The sequence below is a fragment of the Salmo salar genome, chromosome 04 (genome assembly GCF_965601325.2).
Source record: "Salmo salar chromosome 04, fSalSal1, whole genome shotgun sequence".
Classification (NCBI taxonomy): Eukaryota; Metazoa; Chordata; class Actinopteri; order Salmoniformes; family Salmonidae; genus Salmo; species Salmo salar.
Window position 1 is genome coordinate 36,660,393 of NC_138294.1, and position 26,743 is coordinate 36,687,135.

Sequence of the window (26,743 nt, forward strand, 5' to 3'; positions counted from 1 at the left end):
AGCAGTGCGACAAAAACAACATTGAAGAAAGGACCCATGGACTTTAACTTGTCATGGTCTCAACTCACTGGGCCTGGATCTTTGGACCAATGTCCTGGTATAAACCTTGATCTAGGCTCCTGGATATTACATTAGTCTTTGGTTTACAAACCATAGGCAACCCAATTTGAAGAAGACAATGCTCTCCATTCATTGACTGATCACTCCCAACCCATAGGAATTCCCACTCAGATGACTACTTTTAAATTGTGAAAGCCCTCAATGACAATGTCTATACCAAAACGAGTTATTTCCATCTAGAGTCCTATTTATCTCTACGATTGACACTGAAACACCTGTTATTTTGGCAGAATAAGGATAGGTAAAGTGATCATTTAAACATCTAACAACATAATAAAATGTTTGCATAAGTAAATGTAATACAATCAATTTTGAGATTCAGACAATCAAAATTAAACATTTTATAGAGAACAATAGAGATTATTTTTCTCTCAATTAAATTTAAAAGGTTTGAAAATCATGCTTAAAACCTTATTTATTTTTTTATTTTTTATTTGGCATGCAAATTCATTTTCTTTTAAAGACAGTGACACTTGGACAGCTATTGACACATTCAATACTGCCTTGCACACTCTTGCCTGCATCTAGATGATCTAGGGTGTAATCGTTAGTACAACAGTTGCAAACAAGAGTTTCTATTGGACAAATGCAGTTATGTTTATCCCAGTTTTGTTCCGTTTGCTTCCGTTTAAGAAACGTTTTTCAACAGAATCTGTGGAATGAATACACCCCTGATCATGCGTAAGCACAGTTCACTTTCATAGCAGCCACGTTGTATTCCTTCTCACATCTATGCGCTCTCCTCCTCTCACCTTTTCCCTTCGTTTGTGTACTTCAATGCACAACACATCAGCTGTATGTGACCAGGCGAAAACACCTACACACAGCCTACATCGTTGTCACCATATTAGCTAAAGTAACGTCATAGTCAATATAGCTAATAGAAGTAGCACGTTAGTGAACCTACTACAATCATGCAGTAACTTTACAGTGTATAGTCAGTTAACAGTTTAGCAGTTACACTGGCGGGCCCTGGTGGCAATAAATTAGTAAAACCAAAAGCTTACCTTGACTTGGAAATGTTCCAGTGTTGTGTTTGATAGCCAGCTAGCTAACATAGCATGTTTCAGTAGGCTAATGTAGCTAGCTGCATTTGCTAGCTAAGTAAGTTAAAAAAAAATGTATACTCTCTCTCTCTCTTGCTTATCCTTCATTTTTGAAGAAATGAATGTGTTCAAAACTTTTCAACTATTGTATTTCTCTCTCTTTGAGTCAACTATTCACCACATGTTATGCACTGCAGTGCTAGCTAGCTGTAGCTTATGCTTTCAATACTAGATTGATTCTCTGATACTTTGATTGGATGGACAACATGTCAGTTCATGCTGCAAGAGCTCTGATAGGTTGGAGGACATCCTCTGGAAGTTGTCATAATTACTGTGTAGGTCTATGGAAGGAGGTGAGAACCATGAGCCTCCTAGGTTTTGTATTGAAGTCAATGTACCCAGAGTAGGACGGAAGCTAGCTGTCCTCCAGCTACACCATGGTGCTACCCTACAAAGTGCTGTTGGGATTTCTGTAGACCTTCATTGCAAAACAATGTGTTTTAATCAATTATTTGGTGCCGTGAATATATTTAGTATAGTTTTATCTAAAAAGGATCAAATTCACTGAGGATGGTCCTCCCCTTCCTCCTCTGAGCAGCCTCCACTGACCTGCATACACACACCTACACACACATACACACACAATCATACACACACATAACATACACTCGTGTGTATGTCTGTGAGCGTGCATGGGTGTGTGTCTGTGTATACCTGTGTGTGTCCATCTGTTTGTTTGTGTGTTCATGCACGTGTGCATACGTCTGTGTGTGCGTATACCTGTGTATATACTTGTGTGTGTGTGTGTGTGTGTGTGTGTGTGTGTGTCCAGGTGCGTATGGCCCTGAAGAAGGCAGAGCGGGAGCTGGAGTCCCGGGCCTGCTGGTCTCCCCCTGATGCCCTTAAGACCTGGCTGCAGCTGACCCACGAGATAGAGGTCCAGTACTACAACATCAAGAAACAGAGCGCTGAGAAACAACTACTTCAAGCCAAAGAGGGGGTGAGACACACACATACATACAGAAATCAAATCATATCAAAACATTTTGGTCACATACACATACAGTGGCAAGAAAAAGTATGTGAACCTTTTGGAATTACCTGGATTTCTGCATAAAGTGGTCATACAATTTTATCTGATCTTCATCTAAGTCACAACAATAGACAAACATCGTGTGCTTAAACTAATAACACACAAATTATTGTCTTTTTCTTGTCTATATTGAACACAATTTAAACATTCACAGTGTAGGTTGGAAAAAGAATGTGATCCCCTAGGCTAATTGGAGTCAGGAGTCAGCTAACCTGGAATCGAATCAATGAGACGAGATTGGAGATGTTGGTTCGAGCTGCCTTGCCCTATAAAAAAAACACTCACAAAATTTGAGTTTGCTATTCACAAGAAGAATTGCCTGATGTGAACCATGCCTCAAACAAAAGAGATCTCAGAAGACCTAAGATTAAGAATTGTTGACTTTCATAAAGCTGGAAAGGGTTACAAAAGTATCTCTAAATGCCTTGATGTTCATCAGTCCACAGTAAGACAAATTGTCTATAAATGGAGAAAGTTCAGCACTGTTGCTACTCTCCCTAGGAGTGGCTGTCCTGCAAAGATGACTGCAAGAGCACAGCGCAGAACGCTCAATGAGGTTAAGAAGAATCCTAGAGTGTCAGCTAAAGACTTACAGAAATCTCTGGAACATGCTAACATCTCTGTTGACGACTCTACGATGCATAAAACACTAAATAAGAATGGTGTTCATGGGAGGACACCACGAAAGAAATCACTACTGTCCAAAAAAAACATTGCTGAAGTTTGCAAAAGTGCACCTGGGTGTTCCACAGCGCTACTGGCAAAATATTCTGTGGACAGATGAAACTACACTTGAGTTGTTTGAAAGGAACACACAACACTATGTATGGAGAAAAAAGGCTCAGCACACCAACATCAAAACCTCATCCCAGCTGTAAAGTATGGTGGAGGGAGCATTATGGTTTGGGGCTGCTTTGCTGCCTCAGGGCCTGGACAGCTTGCTATCATCAACAGAAAAAGTAATTCCCAAGTTTATCAAGACATTTTGCAGGAGAATATAGGCTATCTGTCCGCCAATTGAAGCTCAACAGAAGGTGGGTGATGCAGCAGGACAACAACCCAAAACACAGAAGTAAATTAACAGAATGGCTTCAACAGAAGAAAGTACGCCTTCTGGAGTGGCCCAGTTAGAGTCCTGACCTCAACCCGATTTGAGATGCTGTGGCATGACAACAAGAGAGCAGTTTACACCAGTCATCCCAAGAATATTGTTGAACTGAAACAGTTTTGTAAACAGGGATGGTCCAAAATTGCTCCTGACCGTTGTGCAGGTCTGATCCGCAACTACAGAAAATTTGGTTGAGGTTATTGCTGCCAAAGGAGGGTCAACCAGTTATTAAATCCACTTTCCCCACCCTGCACTGTGAATGTTTACACGGTGTGTTCAATAAAGACATGAAAATGTATAATTGTTTGTGTGTTATTAGTTTAAGCAAACTGTGTTTGTCTATTGTTGTGATCTAGATGACAATCAGATCAAATTTTATGACCAATTTATCCAGAAATCCAGGTATTTCCAAAGGGTTGACATACTTTTTCTTGCCACTGTATTTTGCAGATATTATTGCAGGTGTAGTGAGATGCTTGTGTTCCTAGCTCGAACAGTGCGGTAGTATCTAACAATTCACAACAATACACACAAATCTAAAAGTAAAAGAATGGAATCAAAATATATAAATATTAGATTGAGCAATGTCGGAGTGGCATTGACTAAAATACGGTAGAATAGAATAAAGTATATACATATGAGATGAGTAAAGTAGTATGTAAACATTATTAGTGACTAGTACATAATGTTGCTGCTACCGTCTCTTACCATCAAAAATAACTTATGGACATCAGAAAAGTGATTTCTCACCATGGACTGGAAGAAACTTTTTCCTTTAACGCGTCTGACAAGAAGGATATCCTGCTTTCACTGGAACAGGCACAGATCCACACCTTTTGCGTAAAGAAAAGACACTGGAAAAGGGTCCACAGATCGGGCATCCGTCTGAAAATCCGGAGGCGAGCGAGTAAACTCCCACTGCCTTCCATTCTTCTCGCTAACGTGCAATCATTGGAAAATAAAATGGAGGACCTGAGATTAAGATTATCCTACCAACGGGACATTAAAAACTGTAACATCTTATGTTTCACCGAGACATGGCTGAACGAAGATACAGACAATATAGAGCTAGCGGGCTTTTCCATGCACCGGCAGAACAGAGACGCTACCTCTGGTAAGACGAGGGGTGGGGGTGTATTTTGTCAATAACAGCTGGTGCGCGATGTCTAATATTAAAGAAGAGGTAGAGTACCTTACAATAAGCTGTAGACCACATTATCTACCAAGAGAGTTCTCATCTGTATTATTTGTAGCCATCTATTTACCACCACAAAACGAAGCTGGCACTAAGACCGCTCTCAACCAACTCTATAAGGCCATAAGCAAAGAAGAAAATGCTCACCCAGAAGTGGCGCTCCTAGTGGCCAGTGACTAATGCAGGCAAACTTAAATCAGTTTTACCAAATTTTTACCAGCATGTCACATGTGCAACCAGGGAAGAAAAAAATCCTAGACCACCTTTACTCCACACAAAGAGATGCATACAAAGCTCTCCCCCGCCCTCCATTTGGCAAATCTGACCATAATTCTATCCTCCTGATTCCTGCTTACAAGCAAAAACTAAAGCATGAAGTACCAGTGACTCGCTTAATACGGAAGTGGTCAGATGATTTCCCTCATTAAAATGCAAATCAATTTATAACATTTTTGACATGCGCTTTTCTGGATGTTTTTGTTGTTATTCTGTCTCTCAATGTTCAAATAAACCTACCATTAAAATTATAGACTAATCATTTCTTTGTCAGTGGGTAAACGTACAAAATCAGCAGGGGATCAAATACTTTTCTCCCTCACTGTATGTTCCGGGATTCATCCAATGGCATTGAGGAATACACCACATCAGTCATCGGCTTCATCAATAAGCGCATCGTTGACGTCGTCCCCACAGTGACTGTACGTACATATCCCAACCAGAAGCCATGGATTACAGGCAACATCCGCATCGAGCTAAAGGCTAGAGCTTTCACTTTCAAGGAGCGGGACACTAATCCGGATGCTTAGAAGAAATCCTGCTATGCCCTCAGATGAACCTTCAAACAAACAAAGCGTCAATACAGGATTAAGATTGAATCCTACTACACCGGCTCTGACGCCCGTCGGATGTGGCAGGGCTTGAAAACTATTACAGACTACAAAGGGAAACCCAGACGCGAGCTGCCCAGTGACGCGAGCGTACCAGACGAGCTAAATGCATTTTATGGTCGCTTCGAGGTAAGCAACACTGAAGCATGAGAGCACCAGCTGTTCTGGATGACTATGTTGTAATGCTCTCGGTAGCCGATGTGAACAAGACCTTTAAACAGGTCAACATTCACAAAGCCGCTGGGCCAGACGGATTACCAGGACGTGTACTCAAAGCATGTGCGGACCAACTATCAAGTGTCTTTACTGACATTTTCAACCTCTCCCTGACCGAGTCTGTCATACCTACATGTTTCAAGCAGACCACCATAGTCCCTGTGACCAAGGAAGCGAAGGTTACCTGCCTAAATGATTACTGCCTGTGGCACTCACGTTGGTAGCCATGAAGTGCTTTGAAAGGCTGGTCATGGCTCACATCAACAGCATCCTCCCGGACACCCTAGACCCATTCCAATTCAAATACCGCCCCAACAGATCTACAGATGACGCAATCTCAATCGCACTCCACACTCCCTTTTCTCACCTGGACAAAAGAAACACCTATGTGAGAATGTTGTTAATTGACTACAGCTCAGCGTTCAACACCATAATGCCCACAAATCTCATCACTAAGCTAAGGACTCTGGGACTAAACACCTCCCTCTGTAACTGGATCCTGGACTTCCTGACGGGCCATCCCCAGGTGGTAAGAGTAGGCAACAACACGTCTGCCACGCTGATCCTTAACACTGGGGCCCCTCAGGGGTATGTACTTAGTCCCCTCCTGTATTCCCTGTTCACCCACGACTGCTCACCGATCACTGATCACCGACTACGATGAGACGGCCTATAGGGAGGAGGTCAGAGAACTGGCAGTGAGGTGCCAGGACAACAACCTCTCTCTCAATGAGAGCAAGACAAAGGAGCTGATCGTGGCCTACAGGAAAAGGCGGGCCGAACAGGCTCCCATTAACATCAACAGGGCTGTAGTTGATGTTAATGGTGGTCCAACCACACCAAGACAGTCGTGAAGAGGGCATGACAAAACCTATTCCCGCTCAGGAGACTGAAAAGATTTGGCATGGGTCCCCAGATCCTCAAAAGGTTCTATAGCTGCACAATCAAGAGCATCCTGACCGGTTGCATCACCGCCAGGTATGGCAACTGCTCGGCATCTGACCGTAAGGAGCTACAGAGGGTAGTACGAACGGCCCAGTGCATCACTGGGGCCAAGCTTCCTGCCATCCAGGACCTATATAATAGGCGGTGTCAGAGGAAAGCCCATAAAATTGTCAGAGACTCCAGTCACCCAAATTATAGACTGTTTTCTCTGCTACCACATGGCAAGCGGAGCACCAAGTATAGGACCAAAAGGCTCCTCAACAGCTTCTACTCCCAAGCCATAAGACTGCTGAACAATTCATAAAATGTAAAAAAAATAAAATACGTTAACCTTTTGTACACTCGATGTTTGTTTGTTACCTATGCGTGGACACTTCGCCCCCACCTACATGGACAGATTACATCAACTAGCCTGTACCCCCGCACACTGACTCCTGTATATAGCCTCTTTATTGTTATTCTTATTGTGTTACTTTTATTCACATTTTTTATTTTAGTATACTTTGTAAATACTTTCTTCTTCTTGAACTGCACTGTTAGTTAAGGGCTTGTAAGTAAGCATTTCAAAGTAAAATCTACACTTGTTGTATTCGGCACGTGACAAAGTTTGATTTTATTTAGTGTTACATTATTAAAGTGGCCAGTGCATTCAAGTCTATGTATATAGGGCAGAAGCCTCTAAGGTGCAGGGTTGCATAACTGTGTGGAAGCCGGCTAGTGATGGCTATTTAGCAGTCTGATGGCCTTGAGGTAGAAGCTGTTTTTCAGTCTCTCGATCCCAGTTTTGATGCACCTGTACTGACCTCACCTTCTGGATGATAGCGGGGTGAACAGGCCGTGGCTCAGGGGGTTGATGTCCTAGATGATCTTTTTGGGTGCTGTAGGTATCCTGGAGGGCAGGTAGTTTGGGCAGGTAGTTTGCCCACGGTGATGCATTGGGCAGACTGCATCACCCTCTGGAGAGCCCTGCGTTTGTGGGTGGTGCAGTTGCTGTACCAGGCGGTGATACAGCCCGACAGGATGCTCTCAATTGTGCATCTGTAAAATTTTGTGAGGGTTTTTTGGGGCCAAGCCAAATTTCTTCAGCCTCTTCACCACACTGTCTGTATGGGTGGACCATTTCAGATCGTCAGTGATATGTTCGCCGAGGAACTTGAAGCTTTCCACCTTCTCCACTGCAGTCCCGTCAATCTGGATAGGGGCATGCTCCCTCTGCTGTTTCCTGAAGTCCACGATCAGCTTCTTTGTTTTGTTGACGGCCCGTTAGGATGTCCAGGACACAGTTGCACAGGGCGGGGTTCAGACCCAGGGCCCCGAGCATAATGATGAGCTTGGAGGGTACTATGGTGTTGAATGCTGAGCTATAGTCAATTAACAGCATTCTTACATAGGTATTCCTCCTGTCCAGATGGGATAGGGCAGTGTGCAGTGGGATGGCGATTGCTTCGTCTGTGGATCTATTTGGGCGGTAAGCAAATTGAAGTGGGTCTAGGGTGTCAGGTAAGGTAGAGGTGATATGATCCTTAACTAGCCTCTCAAAGCACTTCATGATGACAGAAGTGAGTGCTACGGGGCGATAGTCATTTAGTTACACAGATACACAGAAACACACACTCACACACGCTCACACACACACACACACACATGAACCTGGTGAGAAAGTTGATGATGGTGGTTTTGTGAATTATGATGGTGCTGATGATGATGATGATGATATAGGCTGACAAGATCAAGAAGAAGAGGAGCACCCTGTTTGGGACGTTCCATGTGGCTCATAGCTCCTCCCTGGACGACGTTGATCACAAGATCCTGACTGCAAAGTAAGTTCAGCCAACCGACTTGACATTGTTCAGCCAACCGACTTGACATTGTTCAGCCAACCGACTTGACATTGTTCAGCCAACCGACTTGACATTGTTCAGCCAGCCGACTTTACATTGTTCAGCCAACTGACTTTACAAACTGACTTCACGTTTTTCAGCCAAACGACTTTACATTTTTCAGACAACTGTCTACAAACTGACTTCACCTTTCTCAGTCAACCAACTTTACATTGTTCAGCCAACTGACTTTACATTGTTCAGCCAACTGACATTACATTGTTCAGCCAAATTACTTTACATGGTTCAGCGAAAATGACTTTACATGGTTCAGCCAACGGACTTTACAAATCGACTTCGCCTTTTTCAGCCAACTGACTTGACTGTGTTCTGCCAGCTGATGTTACGTTTTTCAGCAAGATGACTTTACATCGTTCAGCCAACTGACTTTACAAACTGACTTCACCTTTCTCAGCCAACTGACTTTACTTTGTTCTGCCAACTGACACCAAGTTTTTCAGCAAGATTACCTTACTTTGTTCAGCCAACTGACTTTAAATTGTTCACCCAACTGACTAAATTGTTCAGCCAACTGACTAAATTGTTCAGCCAACCGACTTTACATTGTTCAGCCAACCGACTTGACATTGTTCAGCCAACCGACTTGACATTGTTCAGCCAACCGACTTGACATTGTTCAGCCAACTGACTTGACTTTGTTCAGCCAACTGACTTGACATTGTTCAGCCAACTGACTTGACATTGTTCAGCCAACTGACTTTACAAACTGACTTCACCTTTCACAACCAACTGACTTTACATTGTTCAGCCAACCGACTTTACCTTGTTCAGCCAACCGACTTTACCTTGTTCAGCCAACCGACTTTTCAAACTGACTTCATCTTTCACAGCCAACCGACTTTACATTGTTCAGCCAAGCAACGTTACATTGTTCATCCAACTGACTTTACAAACTGACTTCACCTTTTTCAGCTGACTTGACTGTGTTCTGCCAACTGACGTTACGTTTTTCAGCAAGATGACTATACATTGTTCAGCCAACTGACTTTAAATTGCTCAGCCAACTGACTTTAAATTGCTCAGCCAACAGACTTTAAATTGCTCAGCCAACAGACTTTAAATTGCTCAGCCAAAAGACTTGACATTGTTCAGCTAACTGACTTGACATTGTTCAGCCAAATGACTTTAAATTGCTCAGCCAACAGATCAAGTGACTTTACCTTGTTGGGTTACACACCTCACAAGTCCTTGAGGCTCATTCCATTTTTCTCTCTCCCCCTTACTCTGTCTTTTCTCTCTCCTCTTGTCTGTCACCCCCCCTCTCTAGGCAGGCTCTAGGTGAGGTGACGGCTGCCCTGAGGGAGAAGCTTCACCGCTGGCAGCAGTTGGAGTCTCTTACAGGCTTACCATTGGTCAATAACCCCGGTCTGCCCGCCCTGGCCGCTGCCCTCAACCTAGACCCCGCCTTCCTGGGCCTGCACCCGCCCACCCCGCATCACCTAATCCTATCAGACGATTTAGACGACATGGACGAGGATATCCTGTCCCCAGGGACGCTGCGCTGTACGTGTCATCACTTTGCACTTCTCCGCCCACCAACGCATCACTCTGTGTTAGATAGAGTATTAGTGGCTCCGGGATGAAGTGTCCCTGTGGTACAGATTGAGGATCAGTTTCCCTTCACTCAATCCTAACCTTAACTGCAAAATGCTAAACTGTCAAAGTGCAATTTAACCACTCTCCTGTCCTGTCCTGTCCTGTATGTGCACAGGGTTGATTGTATCAAACACCTCTTCCTGAACAAGTGATTTGTACTGGTGATTTGCTGTGCCAGGTCAATGGTATCCTATCTTCTCACAACTCTGTCTCCTTATTGGATGATCTCCTCATATTCTGTCCTGATTGGTTGGTTTCCTCACATTCATCATCTGTCCCGTGATTGGCTATCCTCAGACGCGGCCTGGCAGATGGACCGGCGAGTGAGTGACCTCTGGCCAATGAGCGGCATCTCCGACAGCCAATCCCCATGGAAGTATTCTGGTTGGGCCCACCCTCCTTTACTCTCTTTGCCAATCCTAACCAAGCAATACTAATGTACCCTTCCAACCCCCCTTTTCTCTTTCCTCTGTGGATTCTCCCACATAGACAGACTACCCCTTCTGCTCCACTACCTGTGGAATGGTCCACTGTCTCTCAGGAGCAGTGGGGTTGAGCCAGGCAGGGAGATGGGGGGGGTTGATCTTATCTTGTGGAGAAGAGACAAGAATTTGCCACTTTATATCCACTCATCACATGCCCACTCTCTCCTTCTCTCTCCCCCTATCTCTCTACAAATCAGACATTCTGTCCAACTGGAAGACTCTTACTCCTTTTTCACTCTTCATTCAGAAAGGGGTGCTTATTATTTATCCTCCTCTCCTGTCCTCCCTCTGTTGCTGACTAACCTCCACTTGCAGGTCTACAGTTTTTCTGTCCCTCCACATCTTCTGGCTGGTACACCAGGATATTTGCACATTGGTTTTCAGTCAGAACACTTTATTTTCTAGAACATAAAAAAGCCTGATAAAATATGATTTCTAGCATGTCTGTCACTTCCTATATACACTGAGTGTACAAAACAGTAGGAACACCTTACTAATATTGAGTTTGCCATCAGAACAGTCTCAGTTCGTCGGCGCTTGAACTCTACAAGGTGTTGAAAGCGTTCCACAGGGATGCTGGTCCATGTTGACTCCAATGCTTCCCACAGTTGTGTCAAGTTCGCTGGATGCCCTTTGGGTGGTGGACCATTCCAACGCACACAGGAAATTGTTGAGCCTGAAAAATGCTGCAGCGTTGCAGTTTTTGACATACTCAAACCGGTGCGACTGGCACTTACTACCATGCCCCATTCAAAGGCACTTAAATATTGTCTTGCCCATTCACCCTCTGAATGGCACACAAGCATTCCACGTCTCAATTGTCTCAAGGTTTAAAAAAACATATTTCAACCTGTCTCCTCCCCTTCATCTACACCGATTTGAAGGGGATTTAACAAGTGACATCAAAAAGGGATCATAGCTTTCACCTGGATTCACCTGGTCAGTCAGTGTCATGGAAAGAGCAGGTGTTCCGAATGTTTTGTACACAGTGTGTATACAGTATCTGTGCCGAAACTCTCATTCTACAACAGACTGCCCATTTTAAAATTCTTTCAAAATAACTTTCATTGCTGCATTATATTAAGAACATTTTTTTAAAGAATAGAAACTATTGGAACCAACACTTAAAAGGAACTGAATGGTGTGACTAAAAACAACAAGATAACTAATGTAAAATATACTGTGTCCATAAAATGTATATAGGTTCAGAACATTTATGAAACAGCACAGTTAAAAATATATGGCAAATAGAAATCCAACAAGATGGTCTTCTGAGATTGATGGAAGGGGGGTTGAGGGTAGCTGAAGGATGGGATTAAAAACAAACAGAAGATGACTATTGTAAAATACATTGTGTCCGTAAAATATATATACACTGCTCCAAAAAATAAAGGGAACACTTAAACAACACAATGTAACTCCGTCAATCACACTTCTGTGAAATCAAACTGTCCACTTAGGAAGCAACACTGATTGACAATAAATTTCACATGCTGTTGTGCAAATGGAATAGACAACAGGTGGAAATTATAGGCAATTAGCAAGACACCCCCAATAAAGGAGTGGTTGTGGAGGTGGTGACCACAGACCACTTCTCAGTTCCTATGCTTCCTGGCTGATGTTTTGGTCACTTTTGAATGCTGGCGGTGCTTTCACTCTAGTGGTAGCATGAGACGGAGTCTACAACCCACACAAGTGGCTCAGGTAGTGCAGCTCATCCAGGATGGCACATCAATGCGAGCTGTGGCAAGAAGGTTTGCTGTGTCTGTCAGCGTAGTGTCCAGAGCATGAGCTGCACTGGAGACAGGCCAGTACATCAGGAGACGTGGAGGAGGTCGTAGGAGGGCAACAACCCAGCAGCAGGACCGCTACCTCCGCCTTTGTGCAAGGAGGAGCAGGAGGAGCACTGCCAGAGCCCTGCAAAATGACCTCCAGCAGGCCACAAATGTGCATGTGTCTGCTCAAATGGTCAGAAACAGACTCCATGAGGGTGGTATGAGGGCCCGACGTCCACAGGTGGGGGTTGTGCTTACAGCCCAACACAGTGCAGGACGTTTGGCATTTGCTAGAGAACACCAAGATTGGCAAATTTGCCACTGGCGCCCTGTGCTCTTCACATATGAAAGCAGGTTCACACTGAGCACGTGACAGACGTGACAGAGTCTGGAGACGCCATGGAGAACGTTCTGCTGCCTGCAACATCCTCCAGCATGACTGGTTTGGCGGTGGGTCAGTCATGGTGTGGGGTGGCATTTCTTTGGGGGGCCGCACAGCCCTCCATGTGCTCGCCAGAGGTAGCCTGACTGCCATTAGGTACCGAGATGAGATCCTCAGACCCCTTGTGAGACCATATGCTGGTGCGGTTGGCCCTGGGTTCCTCCTAATGCAAGACAATGCTAGACCTCATGTGGCTGGAGTGTGTCAGCAGTTCCTGCAAGAGGAAGGCATTGATGCTATGGACTGGCCCGCCCGTTCCCCAGACCTGAATCCAATTGAGCACATCTTGGACATCATGTCTCGCTCCATCCACCAAAGCCACGTTGCACCACAGACTGTCCAGGAGTTGGCAGATGCTTTAGTCCAGGTCTGGGAGGAGATCCCTCAGGAGACCATCCGCCACCTCATCAGGAACATGCCCAGGCGTTGTAGGGAGGTCATACAGGCACGTGGAGGCCACACACACTACTGAGCCTCATTTTGACTTGTTTTAAGGACATTACATCAAAGTTGGATCAGCCTGTAGTGTGGTTTTCCACTTTAATTTTGAGTGTGACTCCAAATCCAGACCTCCATAGGTTGATAAATTGGATTTCCATTGATTATTTTTGTGTGATTTTGTTGTCAGCACATTCAACTATGTAAAGAAAAAAGTATTTAATAAGATTATTTCATTCATTCAGATCTAGGATGTGTTATTTTAGTGTTCCCTTTATTTTTTTGAGCAGTGTAGTATGTATAAGCTGGAAGTAGAAGCCTAAGTGTTGTTGTCCATTAGTTTAGTCCAAACAGGAGAGGGGTGGTAGGGTTAGGGGAAAATAATAAGGAAAATCAATTTTTTTTTATTTTTTTTATTAAAAATAATATATGTGTGTGTATATATATATATATATATATATATATATATATATATATATATATATATATATATATATATATACTGTATTTACAAAATAATATATGGGAAATTGGAAATTATGCAGACAATGACATTGATGTGAACTACAATCTGATCTGCAATATTAAAGCTGACCTACCCCTAAAAAAAAAATCTAGAATAAAAATACTTAAAAGGAACTGTTGGCACAAGATGGAGGGAAAGTTGGAGCATAACTAACAAAATTACCAGTAACGAAAAGGTACGCTTAATCCAGTATAAACAAATGTATAAAATGTTTTATTCAAGAGACAAAATTCATGAATTCTACAGCAGAATGACAGAGTCATGTCTTAAGTGTAAAACTAAGATTGACTCAGTAATCCATACTTTCTTGGAACGCTATGAAGTCCAAAAACGATGGGCGGAGCTAGAAAGCTGGCTGTCAGAAGTATTACAATGTAAATGTAGTTTTATTCCGTCTGTCTGCATATTTCAAGACATGGCATTTGAGGGTGCAGTGAGATACCCAATGGGCTGGACGATTCTCTTTTCATTGCTCATCTTGAAAAAACGTATACTAAAGCATGGAAATCAAACAATCCGCCATCATTAACACATTGGAAAATTTTTATAATTTATTATTGAAATAGCATGGGTGACCGAGGAGAACTAATTGGTACAATTTAAGGCCAAGTGGCAAACAATAATGGGGGCACTAGGGATGGGGGTGTGAGCATGCGTGTCTGGACAGATGAGATGTAGTCGTTTGTGTGCGTCTGTATGTTTTTGTTCTTATGTATATGGCTGTATTTGGAGTGAAAAAAATACAACAAATAAAATATTATATTTAAAAAAATAATAATACTGCAAACTTTACTGCAAACATACATGGGACTCTGTGTGCTAAGGACTTTAGTATTTTTCCAGCAGTGCAGTTGAGTCTGGCTCTGCATACTCCCACCTCCAATCTCAGCTTCATTATGCCTAAACACTCCCAGGCTTTATCAGTACAGATATACCCTAATATCACATTCCTCTCTGTGGAGGATTATACTGTATTTGTGTGTCATTGTGATCAGTGTCCATGTGTGTCTGCAGTATACAGTGTATAACGTTTTTGTGTTCCTTTCTTCCTTTAGCTCCCAACCTGATGCCCCTGCGACAGCGCCCGGGAGACCCCTCACTGGCCCTGGGCTTTCAGAGGTTGGTAGAGGGGCTGGGCTCACCCGGAGGTCTTCAGGGCAAGGGATGTGGTCTATAATCTTCCTGCCCACCCCAGCCCCACGCTCACCAGTTTCGCAGCCACTCCATTGGCCAGCTGGAGTTCCTTCCAATGCCTTCTCTCTCTTCCTCCCTCTCCCATCCCTCCCCACTCGCTGTCCCCCCCCCTCCCCGTCCATCCATCCGTCCGTCCTCTGAAGGCACTTGTTTTTCCACTCCTCCCATTTCCAGTCTCTGGAGGCTTTGTCTGATCTCCCACCCACAGGGGGCGCTACAGCCAGTCCATAACGCTCTGGCAGCTTTATGTACACACACACACATTCACAGCCAGATCCCAACGCTTAGACTCATGCAGCTTTGGGTACACACACACACACACACACACACTCACAGCCAGATCCCAACGCTTAGACTCCTGCAGCTTTGGGTACACACACACACACTCACAGCCAGATCCCAACGCTTAGACTCCTGCAGCTTTGGGTACACACACACTCACAGCCAGATCCCAACGCTTAGACTCCTGCAGCTTTGGGTACACACACACACACACACACACACACACACACACACACACACACACTCACAGCCAGATCCCAATGCTTAGACTCCTGCAGCTTTGGGTACACACACACACACACAAACTCACAGCCAGATCCCAACGCTTAGACTCATGCAGCTTTGGGTACACACACACACACTCACAGCCAGATCCCAACGCTTAGACTCATGCAGCTTTGGGTACACACACACACACACACGCTCAGCATGACTTGGAACTTGGATGAGCTGGCCCAGCTTGACCCATGCATGTTTCTCATATATGTCTCTCTTATGAGATGTTTAATCTGTAGTTGCTCATTATATTTTTACATGTTAGTCATTTAGCAGACACTCCTATCCAAGACCGACATCCAGTAGTGAGTGCATACATTTTCATACTTATTTTCCATACTGGTCCCCCATGCCCTACCAACTGAGCCACATGGGACTAGTATAGTCTCACACTTCATTTGTTCATCTTCTAGCCCTCCATCCATCTTCTTCCCTTCTCTTTATTCTCCCCTCTCCATTTCTTACCTTGGCTCCCTCTCTTTACCTCCCCTATCCCTCACCCCTCTCCCTTTACCTACCCCTTCCCTCACCCCTCTCCCTTTACCTCCCTTATCCCTCACCCCTCTCCCTTTACCTCCCTTATCCCTCACCCCTCTCCCTTTACCTCCCCTATCCCTCACCCCTCTCCCTTTACCTCCCCTATCCCTCACCCCTCTCCCTTTACCTCCCCCCTCCCTCACCCCTTTCCCTTTACCTCCCCTTTCCCTCACCCTTTCCCTTTACCTCCCCTACCCCTCTCCCTTTTACCTCCCCTATCTCTCACCCCTTGCCCTTTACCTACCGCTTCCCTCACCACCCTCCCTTTACTTACCCCCTCCCTCACCCCTCTCCCTTTTACCTCCCCTATCCCTCACCCCACTCTATTTACCTCCCCTATCCCTCACCCTTTCCCTTTACCTGCCCTATCCCTCACCCCTCTCCCTTTTACCTCCCCAATCCCTCACCCCTTGCCCTTTACCTACCCCTTCCCTCACCACTCTCCCTTTACTTAACCCCTCCCTCACCCCTCTCCCTTTACCTCCCCTATCTCTCACCCCTTTCTCTTTACCTCCCCTTTCCCTCACCCTTTCCCTTTACCTCCGCTATCCCTCACCCCTCTCCCTTTTACCTCCCCTATCCCCTATCCCTCACCCCATGCCCTTTACCTACCCCTTCCCTCACCCCTCTCCCTTTACCTACCCCCTCCCTCACCCCTCTCCCTTTACCTCCCCTCTCCCTTACCCCTTTCTCTTTACCTCCCCTATCCCTCACCCCTTTCTCTTTACCTCCCCTTTCCCTCACCCCTTTCTCTTTACCTCCCCTTTCCCACACCCCTCTCTCTTTACCTCCCCTTTCCCTCACCCCTTTCTCTTTACCTCCCCTATCCCTCACCCTTTCCCTTTACCTGCCCTATCCCTCACCCCTCTCCCTTTTACCTCCCCAATCCCTCACCCCTTGCCCTTTACCTACCCCTTCCCTCACCACTCTCCCTTTACTTACCCCCTCCCTCACCCCTCTCCCTTTAGCTCCCCTATCTCTCACCCCTTTCTCTTTACCTCCCCTTTCCCTCACCCTTTCCCTTTACCTCCCCTATCCCTCACCCCTCTCCCTTTTACCTCCCCTATCCCCTATCCCTCACCCCATGCCCTTTACCTACCCCTTCCCTCACCCCTCTCCCTTTACCTACCCCCTCCCTCACCCCTCTCCCTTTACCTCCCCTCTCCCTTACCCCTTTCTCTTTACCTCCCCTATCCCTCACCCCTTTCTCTTTACCTCCCCTTTCCCACACCCCTCTCTCTTTACCTCCCCTTTCCCACACCCCTTTCTCTTTACCTACCCTATCTTTCACCCCTTTCTCTTTACCTACCATATCCCTCACCCCTTTCTCTTTACCTACACTATCCCTCACCCCTTTCTCTTTACCTCCCCTATCCCTCACCCCTTTCTCTTTACCTACCCTATCCCTCACCCCTTCTCTTTACCTACCCCCTCCCTCACCCCTCTCCATCCCTTAATCCTGTACGTGCCCCCCCGGCTAACTGCATTTATCTGTAGATCTAGATTCTAGTGTAAACATCTGATTTCAATTTGCTGTAGAAAGCTTTTGATAGTTGCTTTTTTATAAGCTTGTTTTTGCTGACAATTATTTTATGTATCTTGTCAGCCTAACCTCTCTCTTTCTCCCTATCCCTCTCTCTCTCACCTACTCTCGCTCTGTCGCTCCCTCTCTCTCTTTCTCTTCTCTCCATCCCTCAGGGATCTGAACCGGTCTGACTCAGACTCCTCCCTCTTCCTGTCCCAGAGCGAATCACAGCGCACCTACATATCTAAGCCCCTCCCACCAAAGCCCCTCCCCCAGCAGGGCCACAGCTCCAATGAGAGCAGGGCTCCCATTGACAGCCCCATGATTATGTCATACGGCCTGGAGAAGAGCTCCAGTCTCGGGGAGCTCCGCGGCGGAGGAAGTCCCGCCCTCGCCCCTGCTTACTCCACACACTCCCTATGCCCCGCCTCCTTTGACCCTGATGTGCGGTCGGGGAAGGGGGACAGCCGTGTCCCCCACATGCAGGCCAAGAAGAGTCCCCTGGAAGAGGACAGCTGTTTCACGGGCGAAGAGATCGACTCGGGCAACGGGCGCAAGAAACACACCTTCAAGATCTTCAAGAAGAGGAAGTAGGCGTAAAATCACAGGGAGGCACCACAGAGGAAGAGCTACATTCCCGTTGTTCACACTATAGGCTAGCATACCACTTAGAATAAACCAGTGTATTGGGCATGCATTCGAAGGGGTCTACAACTAGTATGAATATTAGAACATGGCCGTGGAATAAGAATAAATAAGTGACATGGTCTAAAGACATATAAATAAATTACATGAATTAAAGAAAAAAAAATAAGTTACATTGACTAAAAACAAAAAAATAAGTTACATAGACTAAAGAAAAAATAAATAAGTTACATGGACTAAAGAAGACCTAGTTAAATGGCATTTACATGGATGCGATTCTTGTCTAATGCCTTATCGGAGATGTCTCTCTCTGGACATAACAGTTCAAATAGACAGACAGACTCCCACTCTTTTCTAATAGTTATTTGCTTTTATACGGCATTACCGCTGTAGCTTAAAAACAGAGTCGGCCAAGCCTTGAAGAAATGTCTTAAGCTTTAAATGCGAATGCAGCAATAATTAAAGATATTATTTATAAAGTTGTTTGTGACCATTCAGGCCAGCAAGGTTTTATTTGATATTATTTTTGTAATTTATAATTTCAAGGGTACTTAAGTGTTTTTTTAGTTTATGTTTTGAAGGGGGTTTGGTACTAAGTAATTTACTTTTCCGGAGGCTGTGGGTACAGATAGATCACATATGTTCAATATTTATATATTTGAATGGAGTTGATTCCAGTCAAAAGTTTCGACACACCTACTCATTCAAGGGTTTTTCTTGATTTTTACTGTTTTCTACATTGTAGAATAATAATGAAGAAACCTATGAAATAACACCAAAGAAGTGTTAAACAATTCTAAATATATTTTATATTTGAGATTCTTCTACGTAGCCACCCTTTGCCTTGATGACAGCTTTGCACACATTAGGATTCTCTCAACCAGCTGCATGAGGTAGTCACCTGGAATGCCTTTCAATTAACAGGTCTGCCTTGTTAAAAGTTCATTTGTTGAATTTCTTTCCGTCTTAATTTGTTTGAGCCAATCAGTTGTGTTGTGACAAGGTAAGGGTGGTATACAGAAGATAGCTCTATCTGGTAAAAGACCAAGTCCATATTATGGCAAGAACAGCTCCAATAAGCAAAGAGAAATGACAGTCCATCATAACTTTAAAACAATCCGGAAAATGTCAAGAACTTTGAAAATTTCTTCAAGTACAGTCGCAAAAACCATCTAGTGCTATGATGGAACTGGCTCTCATGAGGACCACCACAGGAAAGGAAGACCCAGAGTTACATCTGCTGCAGAGGATAAATTCATTAGATTTAACTGCACCTCAGATTGCAGCCCAAATAAATGCTTCACAGAGTTCAAGTAACAGACACATCTCAACATCAACTGTTCAGAGGAGACTGCGTGAATCAGGCCTTCATGGTCGATTTGCTGCAAAGAAACCACTACTAAAGGACACCAATAAGAAGAAACTTGCTTGGGTCAAGAAACACGAGCAATGGACATTAGACCGGTGTAAATCTGTCCTTTGGTCTGATGATTTTTGGTTCCAACCGCCGTGTCTTTGTGAGACACAGAATAGGTGAACCAATGATCTCTGCATGTGTGGTTCCCACTGTGAAACATGGAGGAGGAGGTGTGATGGTGCTTTGCTGGTGACACTGTCAGTGATTAATTTAGAATTCAAGGCACACTTAACGAGCATGTCTACCACAGCATTCTGCAGCGATACGCCATCCCATCTGGTGTGTGCTTAGTGGAACTATCATTTGTTTTTCTACAGGACAATGACCCAAAACACCTCCAGGCTGTGTAAGGGCTATTTGACCAAGAAGGAGAGTGATGGAGTGCTGCATCAGGTGACCTGGCCTCCACAATCACCCAATCTCAACCCAATTGTGATGGTTTGGGATGAGTTTTACTGCAGAGTGAAGGAAAGGCAGCCAACAAGTGCTCAGCATATGTGGGAACTCATTCAAGACTGTTGGAAAAGCATTCCAGGTGAAGCTAGTTGAGAGAATGCCAAGAGTGTGCAAAGCTGTCAAGACAAAGGGTGACTACTTAGAAGAATTGCAAATATAAAATATATTTTGATTTGTTTAACACTTTTTTTGGTTTACTATATGATTCCATGTGTTATTTCATAGTTTTGATGCCTTCACTATAATTTTACAATGTAGAAAAAGGTAAAAATAAAGAAAAACCCTTGAATGAGTAGATGTGTCCCAATTTTTTGAAGGTGCTTTTTGTCCAAGTTAGGCTCAATCCATGTCTGGGAAACCGGCCCAATGTATCCTGCCAAAGATGTACGCTATCGTTCAAAGGTTTGGGGCCACTTAGAAATGTCCTTGTTTTTGAAAAAAGCACATTTTTTGTCCATTAAAATAACATCAAATTGATCAGAAATACATTGTCAACATTGTTAATGTTGTAAATTACTATTGTTGCTGGAAATGGCAGATTTTTTATGGAATATCTACATAGGTGTACAGAGGCCCATTATCAGCAACCATCACTCCTGTATTCCAGTGGCACATTGTGTTAGCTAATCCAGTTTATCATTTTAAAATGCTAATTGATCATTAGAAAATAATTTTGCAATTTATGTTAGCACAGCTCAAAGCTGTTGTGCTGATTTAAAGAAGCAATAAAACTGGCCTTCTTTAGACTAGTTGAGTATCTGGAGCATCAGCATTTGTGGGTTCGATTACAGGCTCAAAATGGCCAGAAACAAGTAACTTTCTTCTGAAACTCGTTAGTCTATTCTTGTTCTGAGAAATTAAGGCTATTCCATGTGAGAAATTGCCAAGAAACTGAAGATCTCGTACAACTCTGTATACTACTCCCTTCACAGAAAAGCGCAAACTGTCTCTAACCAGAATAAAAAGAGGAGTGGGAGGCCCCGGTGCACAACTGAGCAAGAGGACAAGTACATTAGAGTGTCTAGTTTGAGAAACAGATGCCTCACAAGTCCTCAACTGGCAGCTTCATTCAATAGTACCCCCAAAACACCAGTCTCAACGTCAACAGTGAAGCGGCGAGTCCGGGATGCTGGCCTTCTAGGCAGAGTTCATCTGTCCAGTGTCTGTGTTCTTTTGCCCATCTTAATCTTTTCTTTTTATTGGCCAGTCTGAGATATGGCTTTTTCTTTGCAACTCTGCCTAGAAGGCCAGCATCCCGGAGTCGCTATGCTTTCGACCATCTAAAAGCACAACCAAATTCCAATGAACAAACAATGTCAGATTTTTTTGTTAAGTTGTCAGCGAAATGTTTATGCCAAATATCTGGCATTGCATTCCCATTTGAACTTTGCTGTGCATTTGCACAGCAAAGTTCAAATGGGAATGCAATGCCAGATATTTGTTAATTTATACAACATATTAATGTTTTATCACTGTGCTTTATCTTATAGCAGAACAAAATGACCTAGATTGTAGATGATATTACATTAAAAGTACATAGTGCAAGTGATAAATGCAGTTCGAGATTCTGCACAGATTGTTCCAGCAATTGTGAACATATCCACAGATCTGCGAGTGACCTATGCATGCTATCTTGGACATGCACACTTGATATTATTACATAAGAATACATTTTTTGAGGCCTCCTGAGTTGCACAGCAGTCTAAGGCTGCATCGCAGGGCTAGCTGCGTCACTACAGATCCTGGTTTGATCCCAGCTGGCCACGACCGGGAGACCCATGAAGCAGTGCACAATTGGCCCAGCGTCGTCTGGGTTAGGGGAAGGTTTGTCTGGCTGGGTTGTCCTTGACCCATCGCTCTCTAGCGACTCCTGTGGCGGTCCGGGCGCAATACACAGTCGCCAGGTGTACGGTGTTTCCTCTGACACATTGGTGCAGCTGGCTTCTGAGTTAAGCGAGCATTTTGTCAAGAAGCAGTGCGGCTTGGCAAGGTTGTGTTGTGCACAGCTCTTGACCTTCGCCTCTCCCGAGTCCGTACAGGAGTTGCAGCAATGGGACAAAACTGTAATACCAATTGGGGAGAAAAAGGGGTAGAAAAAGAAGACATTTATAGTCACGGTAACCTCAATATGTGGCCATGGATGTTACTCATTTTAAAGTTGAATGTTAAATTAATTTGTAAGATAGCCTTAACTTTAGCCTATTTGATAATGCAACCAAACATCAACATGTAAAAGGAGATGTATCCACTGCTTGGATAGTTGCATCTGAGCCACTGACTTAATCTCATTCTTTATCTTTTATTTTTGGGTAAGTTGGAGACGTGAATCCAACATACTCTAAATACAAAAGTATGTGGACAGCCCTTCAAATTAGTGGATTCGGCTATTTCAACCACACCGTTCCTGACGGATGTATAAAATCGAGTACACAGCCATGTAACGTGGCACTCTATTGGCAAACATTGGCAGTAGAATGGCCTTACTGAAGATCTGAGTGACTTTCAACGTGGCACCGTCATAGGATGCCAGCTATCCAACAAGTCAGTTTGTCCAATTTCTGCCCTGCTAGAGCTGCCCTGGTCAACTGCAAGTGCTGTTATTGTGAAGTGGAAACGTTTAGGAGCAACAACAGCTCAGCCGCGAAGTGGTAGGCCACACAAGCTCACAGAACTGCTGAAGTGCATAGCGCTTAAAAATCGTCTGTCCTCAGTTACAACACTCACTACCGAGTTCCAAACTACCTCTGGATGCAACGTCAGCACAATAACTGTTAATCTAGAGCTTCATGAAATGGATTTCTATGGCCGAGCAGCTGCACACAAGCCTAAGATCACCATGCACAATGCCAAGCATCGGCTGGAGCAGTGGAAAAGCGTTCTCTGGGGGATTAATCACGCTTCACCCATCTGGCAGTCTGACAGACAAATCAGGCTTTGGCTGATGCCAGGAGAATGCTACCTCCCCAATGCATAGTGCCAACTGTAAAGTTTGGTGGAAGAAGCATAATAGTCTGTGGCTGTTTTTCATGGTTCGGGCTAAGCCCTTTAGTTCCAGTGAAGGGAAATCTTAACGCTAGAGCATATAATGGCATTCTAGACTATTCTGTACTTCCTACATTGGGGCAACAGTTTGGGGAAGGTCCTTTGCATGACAATACCCCTGTGCACAAAGCGAGGTCCATACAGAAATGGTTTGTGGAGATCGGTGTGGAAGAACTTGACTGGCCTGCACAGAGCCCTGACCTCAACCCTATCGAACACCTTTGGGATGAATTGGAACGGCGACTACGAGCCAGGCCTAATCGCCCAACATCAGTGCCCAACCTCACTAATGCTCTTGTGGCTGAATGGAGCAGGTCCCCGCAGCAATGTCCCAACATCTAGTGGAAAGCCTTCCCAGAAGAATAAAGACTGTTATAGCAGCAAAGGGGGGACCATCTCCATATTAATGCCTATGATTTTGGAATGAGATGTTCGAAAAGAAGGTGTCCACATACTTTTGGTCATATAGTGTATAATTTGTCAACTTGTCCACAAGGATCACACCCTTTTTTTCCAAATTCTGCCTAAAATGACATACCCAAATCTAACTGCCTGTAGCTCAGGACCTGAAGCAAGGATATGCATATTCTTGATACCATTTGAAAGGAAACACTTTGAAGTTTGTGGAAATGTGAAATGAACGTAGGAGAATATAACACATTAGATCTGGTAAAAGATAATACAAATAAATATCCATGTGTGTTTTTGTATTTTTTTTACCATCATCTTTGAAATGCAAGAGAAAGGCCATAAATTATTATTCCAGCCCAGGCACAATTTAGATTTTGGCCACTAGATGGCAGCAGTGTATGTGCAAAGTTTTAGACTGATCCAATGAACCATTGCATTTCTGTTCAACATTTTTAATCAAGACTGCCCAGATGTGCCTAATTGGTTTATTAATAACTTTTCAAGTCCATAGCTGTGCACTCTCCTCAAACAATAGCATGGTGTTCATTCACTGTAATAGCTACTGTAAATTGGACAGTGCAGTTAGATTAACAAGAATTTAAACTTTATACCAATATCAGAGATGTCTATGTCCTGGGAAATTTTGTTACTTACAACCTCATGCTAATCGCATTAGCCTACATTAGCTCAACCGTCCCGAGGGGGACCCACCATACCGGTAGAGGTTAGTAGGCTATTTATTGTATTTCAAAAGTGATATTGAATTGTTCAGTTTTCAATGCCACTAAATATCAAAACTTGAAGAAAATGCATCTTCTGCTTGGATAGTTCCATCTGTGCCACGGACTTAGTCTGGCTTTAATTCCAGTTTGTCTACAAATGAATGATTGTTATTTGTATTTATTATGGATCCCCATTAACTACTCTTCCTGGTGTCTGGCGAAATTAAGGCAGTTATATAATTTTAAAAACATAACACATTCATTACAGAATTCACAACACACTAAGTGTGTGCCCTCAAGTCCTTACTCCACTACCACATATCTACAACGCAAAATCCATGTGTACGTGTGTGTATAGTGCGCATGTTATCATGTGTGTGTATGCATGTCTGTGCCTAAGTTTGTGTTACTTCACAGTCCCCGCTGTTCCATAAGATGTATTTTTACCTGTTTTTTTTTTTATCTGATTCTACTGCTTGCATCAGTTACCTGATGTGGAATAGAGTTCCATGTAGTCATGGTTCTATGTACTACTGTGAGCCTCCCATAGTCTGTTCTGGACTTGGGGATTGTGAAGAGACCTCTGGTGGCATGTCTTGTGGGGTGTGCATGGGTGTCCGAGCTGTGTGCTAGTAGTTTAAACAGACAGCTCGGTACTTTCAGCTTATCAACACCTCTTACAAAAACAAGTAATGAGGAAGTCAATCTCTCTTCCACTTTGAGCCAGGAGAGATTGACATGCATATCATTGTTAGCTCTCCTTGTACTTTTAAGGGCCAGCCGTGCTGCCCTGTTCTGAGCCAACTGCAATTTTCCCAAGTCCCTCTTTGTGGCACCTGACCACACAACTGGTTGGACAAAACCACAGACCTGCCTTGTTGATAGTGTTAAGAAGGCAGAGCAGTGCTTTATTATGGGACAGACTTCTCCCCATCTTAGCTACTGTTGTATCAATATGTTTTGACCATGACAGTTTACAATCCAGGGTTACTCCAAGCAGTTTAGTCACCTCAACTTGCTCAATTTCCACATTATTCATCACGAGATGTAGTTGAGGTTTAGGGTTTAGTGAATGATTTGTCCCAAATACAATGCTTTTATTTTTGGAAATATTTAGTAGTAACTTATTCCTTGCTACCCATTCCAAAACTAACTGCAGCTCTTTGTTAAGTGTTGCAGTCATTTCAGTCACTGTAGTAGGTGACGTGTTGAGTCATCCGCATACATAGATACACTGGCCATACTCAATCTCAACCAAAAAGTAAGTTAAAGAATAGGAGAAAATCAAGTCTTTAAATGCAATTTAAATCTTCCAAGCAGGAGATACATCTCCTTCAAATTTTGATAATTGGCTGCGTTGACAACCAAACACAACTCAATATCACTAAATATCATTACATTTGAAATCAACCAGAGCTTGAAACCCTAGGCCTTTCATCATTCATTTGCTCTGTTAAACTTACCCTTTGGAATGACTTTCATAGCAACAGTGGATCTATTTAATTTTTAAGTGGCGTGTTCTACAGTCATTGTCATGATAGCACATTGATAATAGTCAGTGATTGATATCATAGCTAAGCAGCGCTGGGCTTGGTTAAAAACCTTGATGGGAGACTAAAGGGTAGCTGTAGATCAGTTCTCCACTAGGAGGTGCTGCTAAGCCTACTGTTTTCTTCTGATCTTTGAAGATCTGACGTTGTTTTAAAGGTACAAATTCAACAGATTTTTAAATGGTTTGTTTATGTTGAAATGTGGTTACCATGATGACATAATCCTGTGGTTGAGAACATATTGTGATGTCAAATTCCACTTCACAATACGTTGTCAAAAACAAAGTTGATTCAACCAGTTTGTGCCCTGTAGGTTGTTTCCACCTGTAGATAAAGATGTTATTTAAAGGTTTGTAACAAATACACACACAAACACTGTTTACTCTGTTTCAGTATAGTTATTGTATGCATGTTATTGAGTGTATCATGACTTGGCTTTTCATCTAACTCCCTGTCTGGGAATAATCAGCACTTTGAAGACAGTTTGTTTTCCTCTTGTTTTGCAAAGCAAATAAATATAAATCTCTGATTGTGTCATTCACTTGTTAAGGAGAATATGATTATGAACACAGATAGGTATCTTCTCTTCTCTCCTTTAACTCAGCTGTGTGACTGAGTATGAGTCCTAATCCATATAAAGTGCACTACTTTTGTAGTATTTTGTAGGGGATAGGGCATAGTCGCGGGAATTAAGGGTGCCCTTTCTGACACCCACATTTTGTAGAGCAAGTCACTACTTTGATGCTTGCAGAGAATAACAGGGTGCAGAGAATGACAGGGTGGCAAGGTTCTTTGCACTCTGGGACAGAGACACTGTGAAGTTGTCAACCGTGATGGTGATGTCTTGGTGCGTGCAGGCCCTCACCGGGAGGAAGAGCAGCTCCATCTTGTCGAGGTTGAGCTTGAGGTGGTG

General features: G+C 43.8%; 1 protein-coding gene across 5 annotated transcripts in view; it reads left to right on the forward strand.

The window, feature by feature from the left end:
* Nucleotides 1-26,359, forward strand: part of LOC106602826 (stromal interaction molecule 1) — a 113,219-nt gene extending 86,860 nt beyond the window's left edge. For 4 of the 5 annotated variants that reach the window (XM_014195730.3, XM_014195728.3, XM_045716808.2 and 1 more), the window contains 6 exons: nucleotides 1,999-2,166; nucleotides 8,330-8,430; nucleotides 9,779-10,014; nucleotides 10,405-10,491; nucleotides 14,829-14,892; nucleotides 17,761-26,359. In XM_014195730.3, the coding sequence (XP_014051205.2) occupies nucleotides 1,999-2,166; nucleotides 8,330-8,430; nucleotides 9,779-10,014; nucleotides 10,405-10,491; nucleotides 14,829-14,892; nucleotides 17,761-18,181 (1,077 nt within the window). In that variant the 3' untranslated portion in view covers nucleotides 18,182-26,359. The remainder of the gene's footprint in view (nucleotides 1-1,998; nucleotides 2,167-8,329; nucleotides 8,431-9,778; nucleotides 10,015-10,404; nucleotides 10,492-14,828; nucleotides 14,893-17,760) is intronic. The other variant, XM_045716807.2, reaches the window with a different exon arrangement.
* Nucleotides 26,360-26,743: the final 384 nt, after the last annotated feature.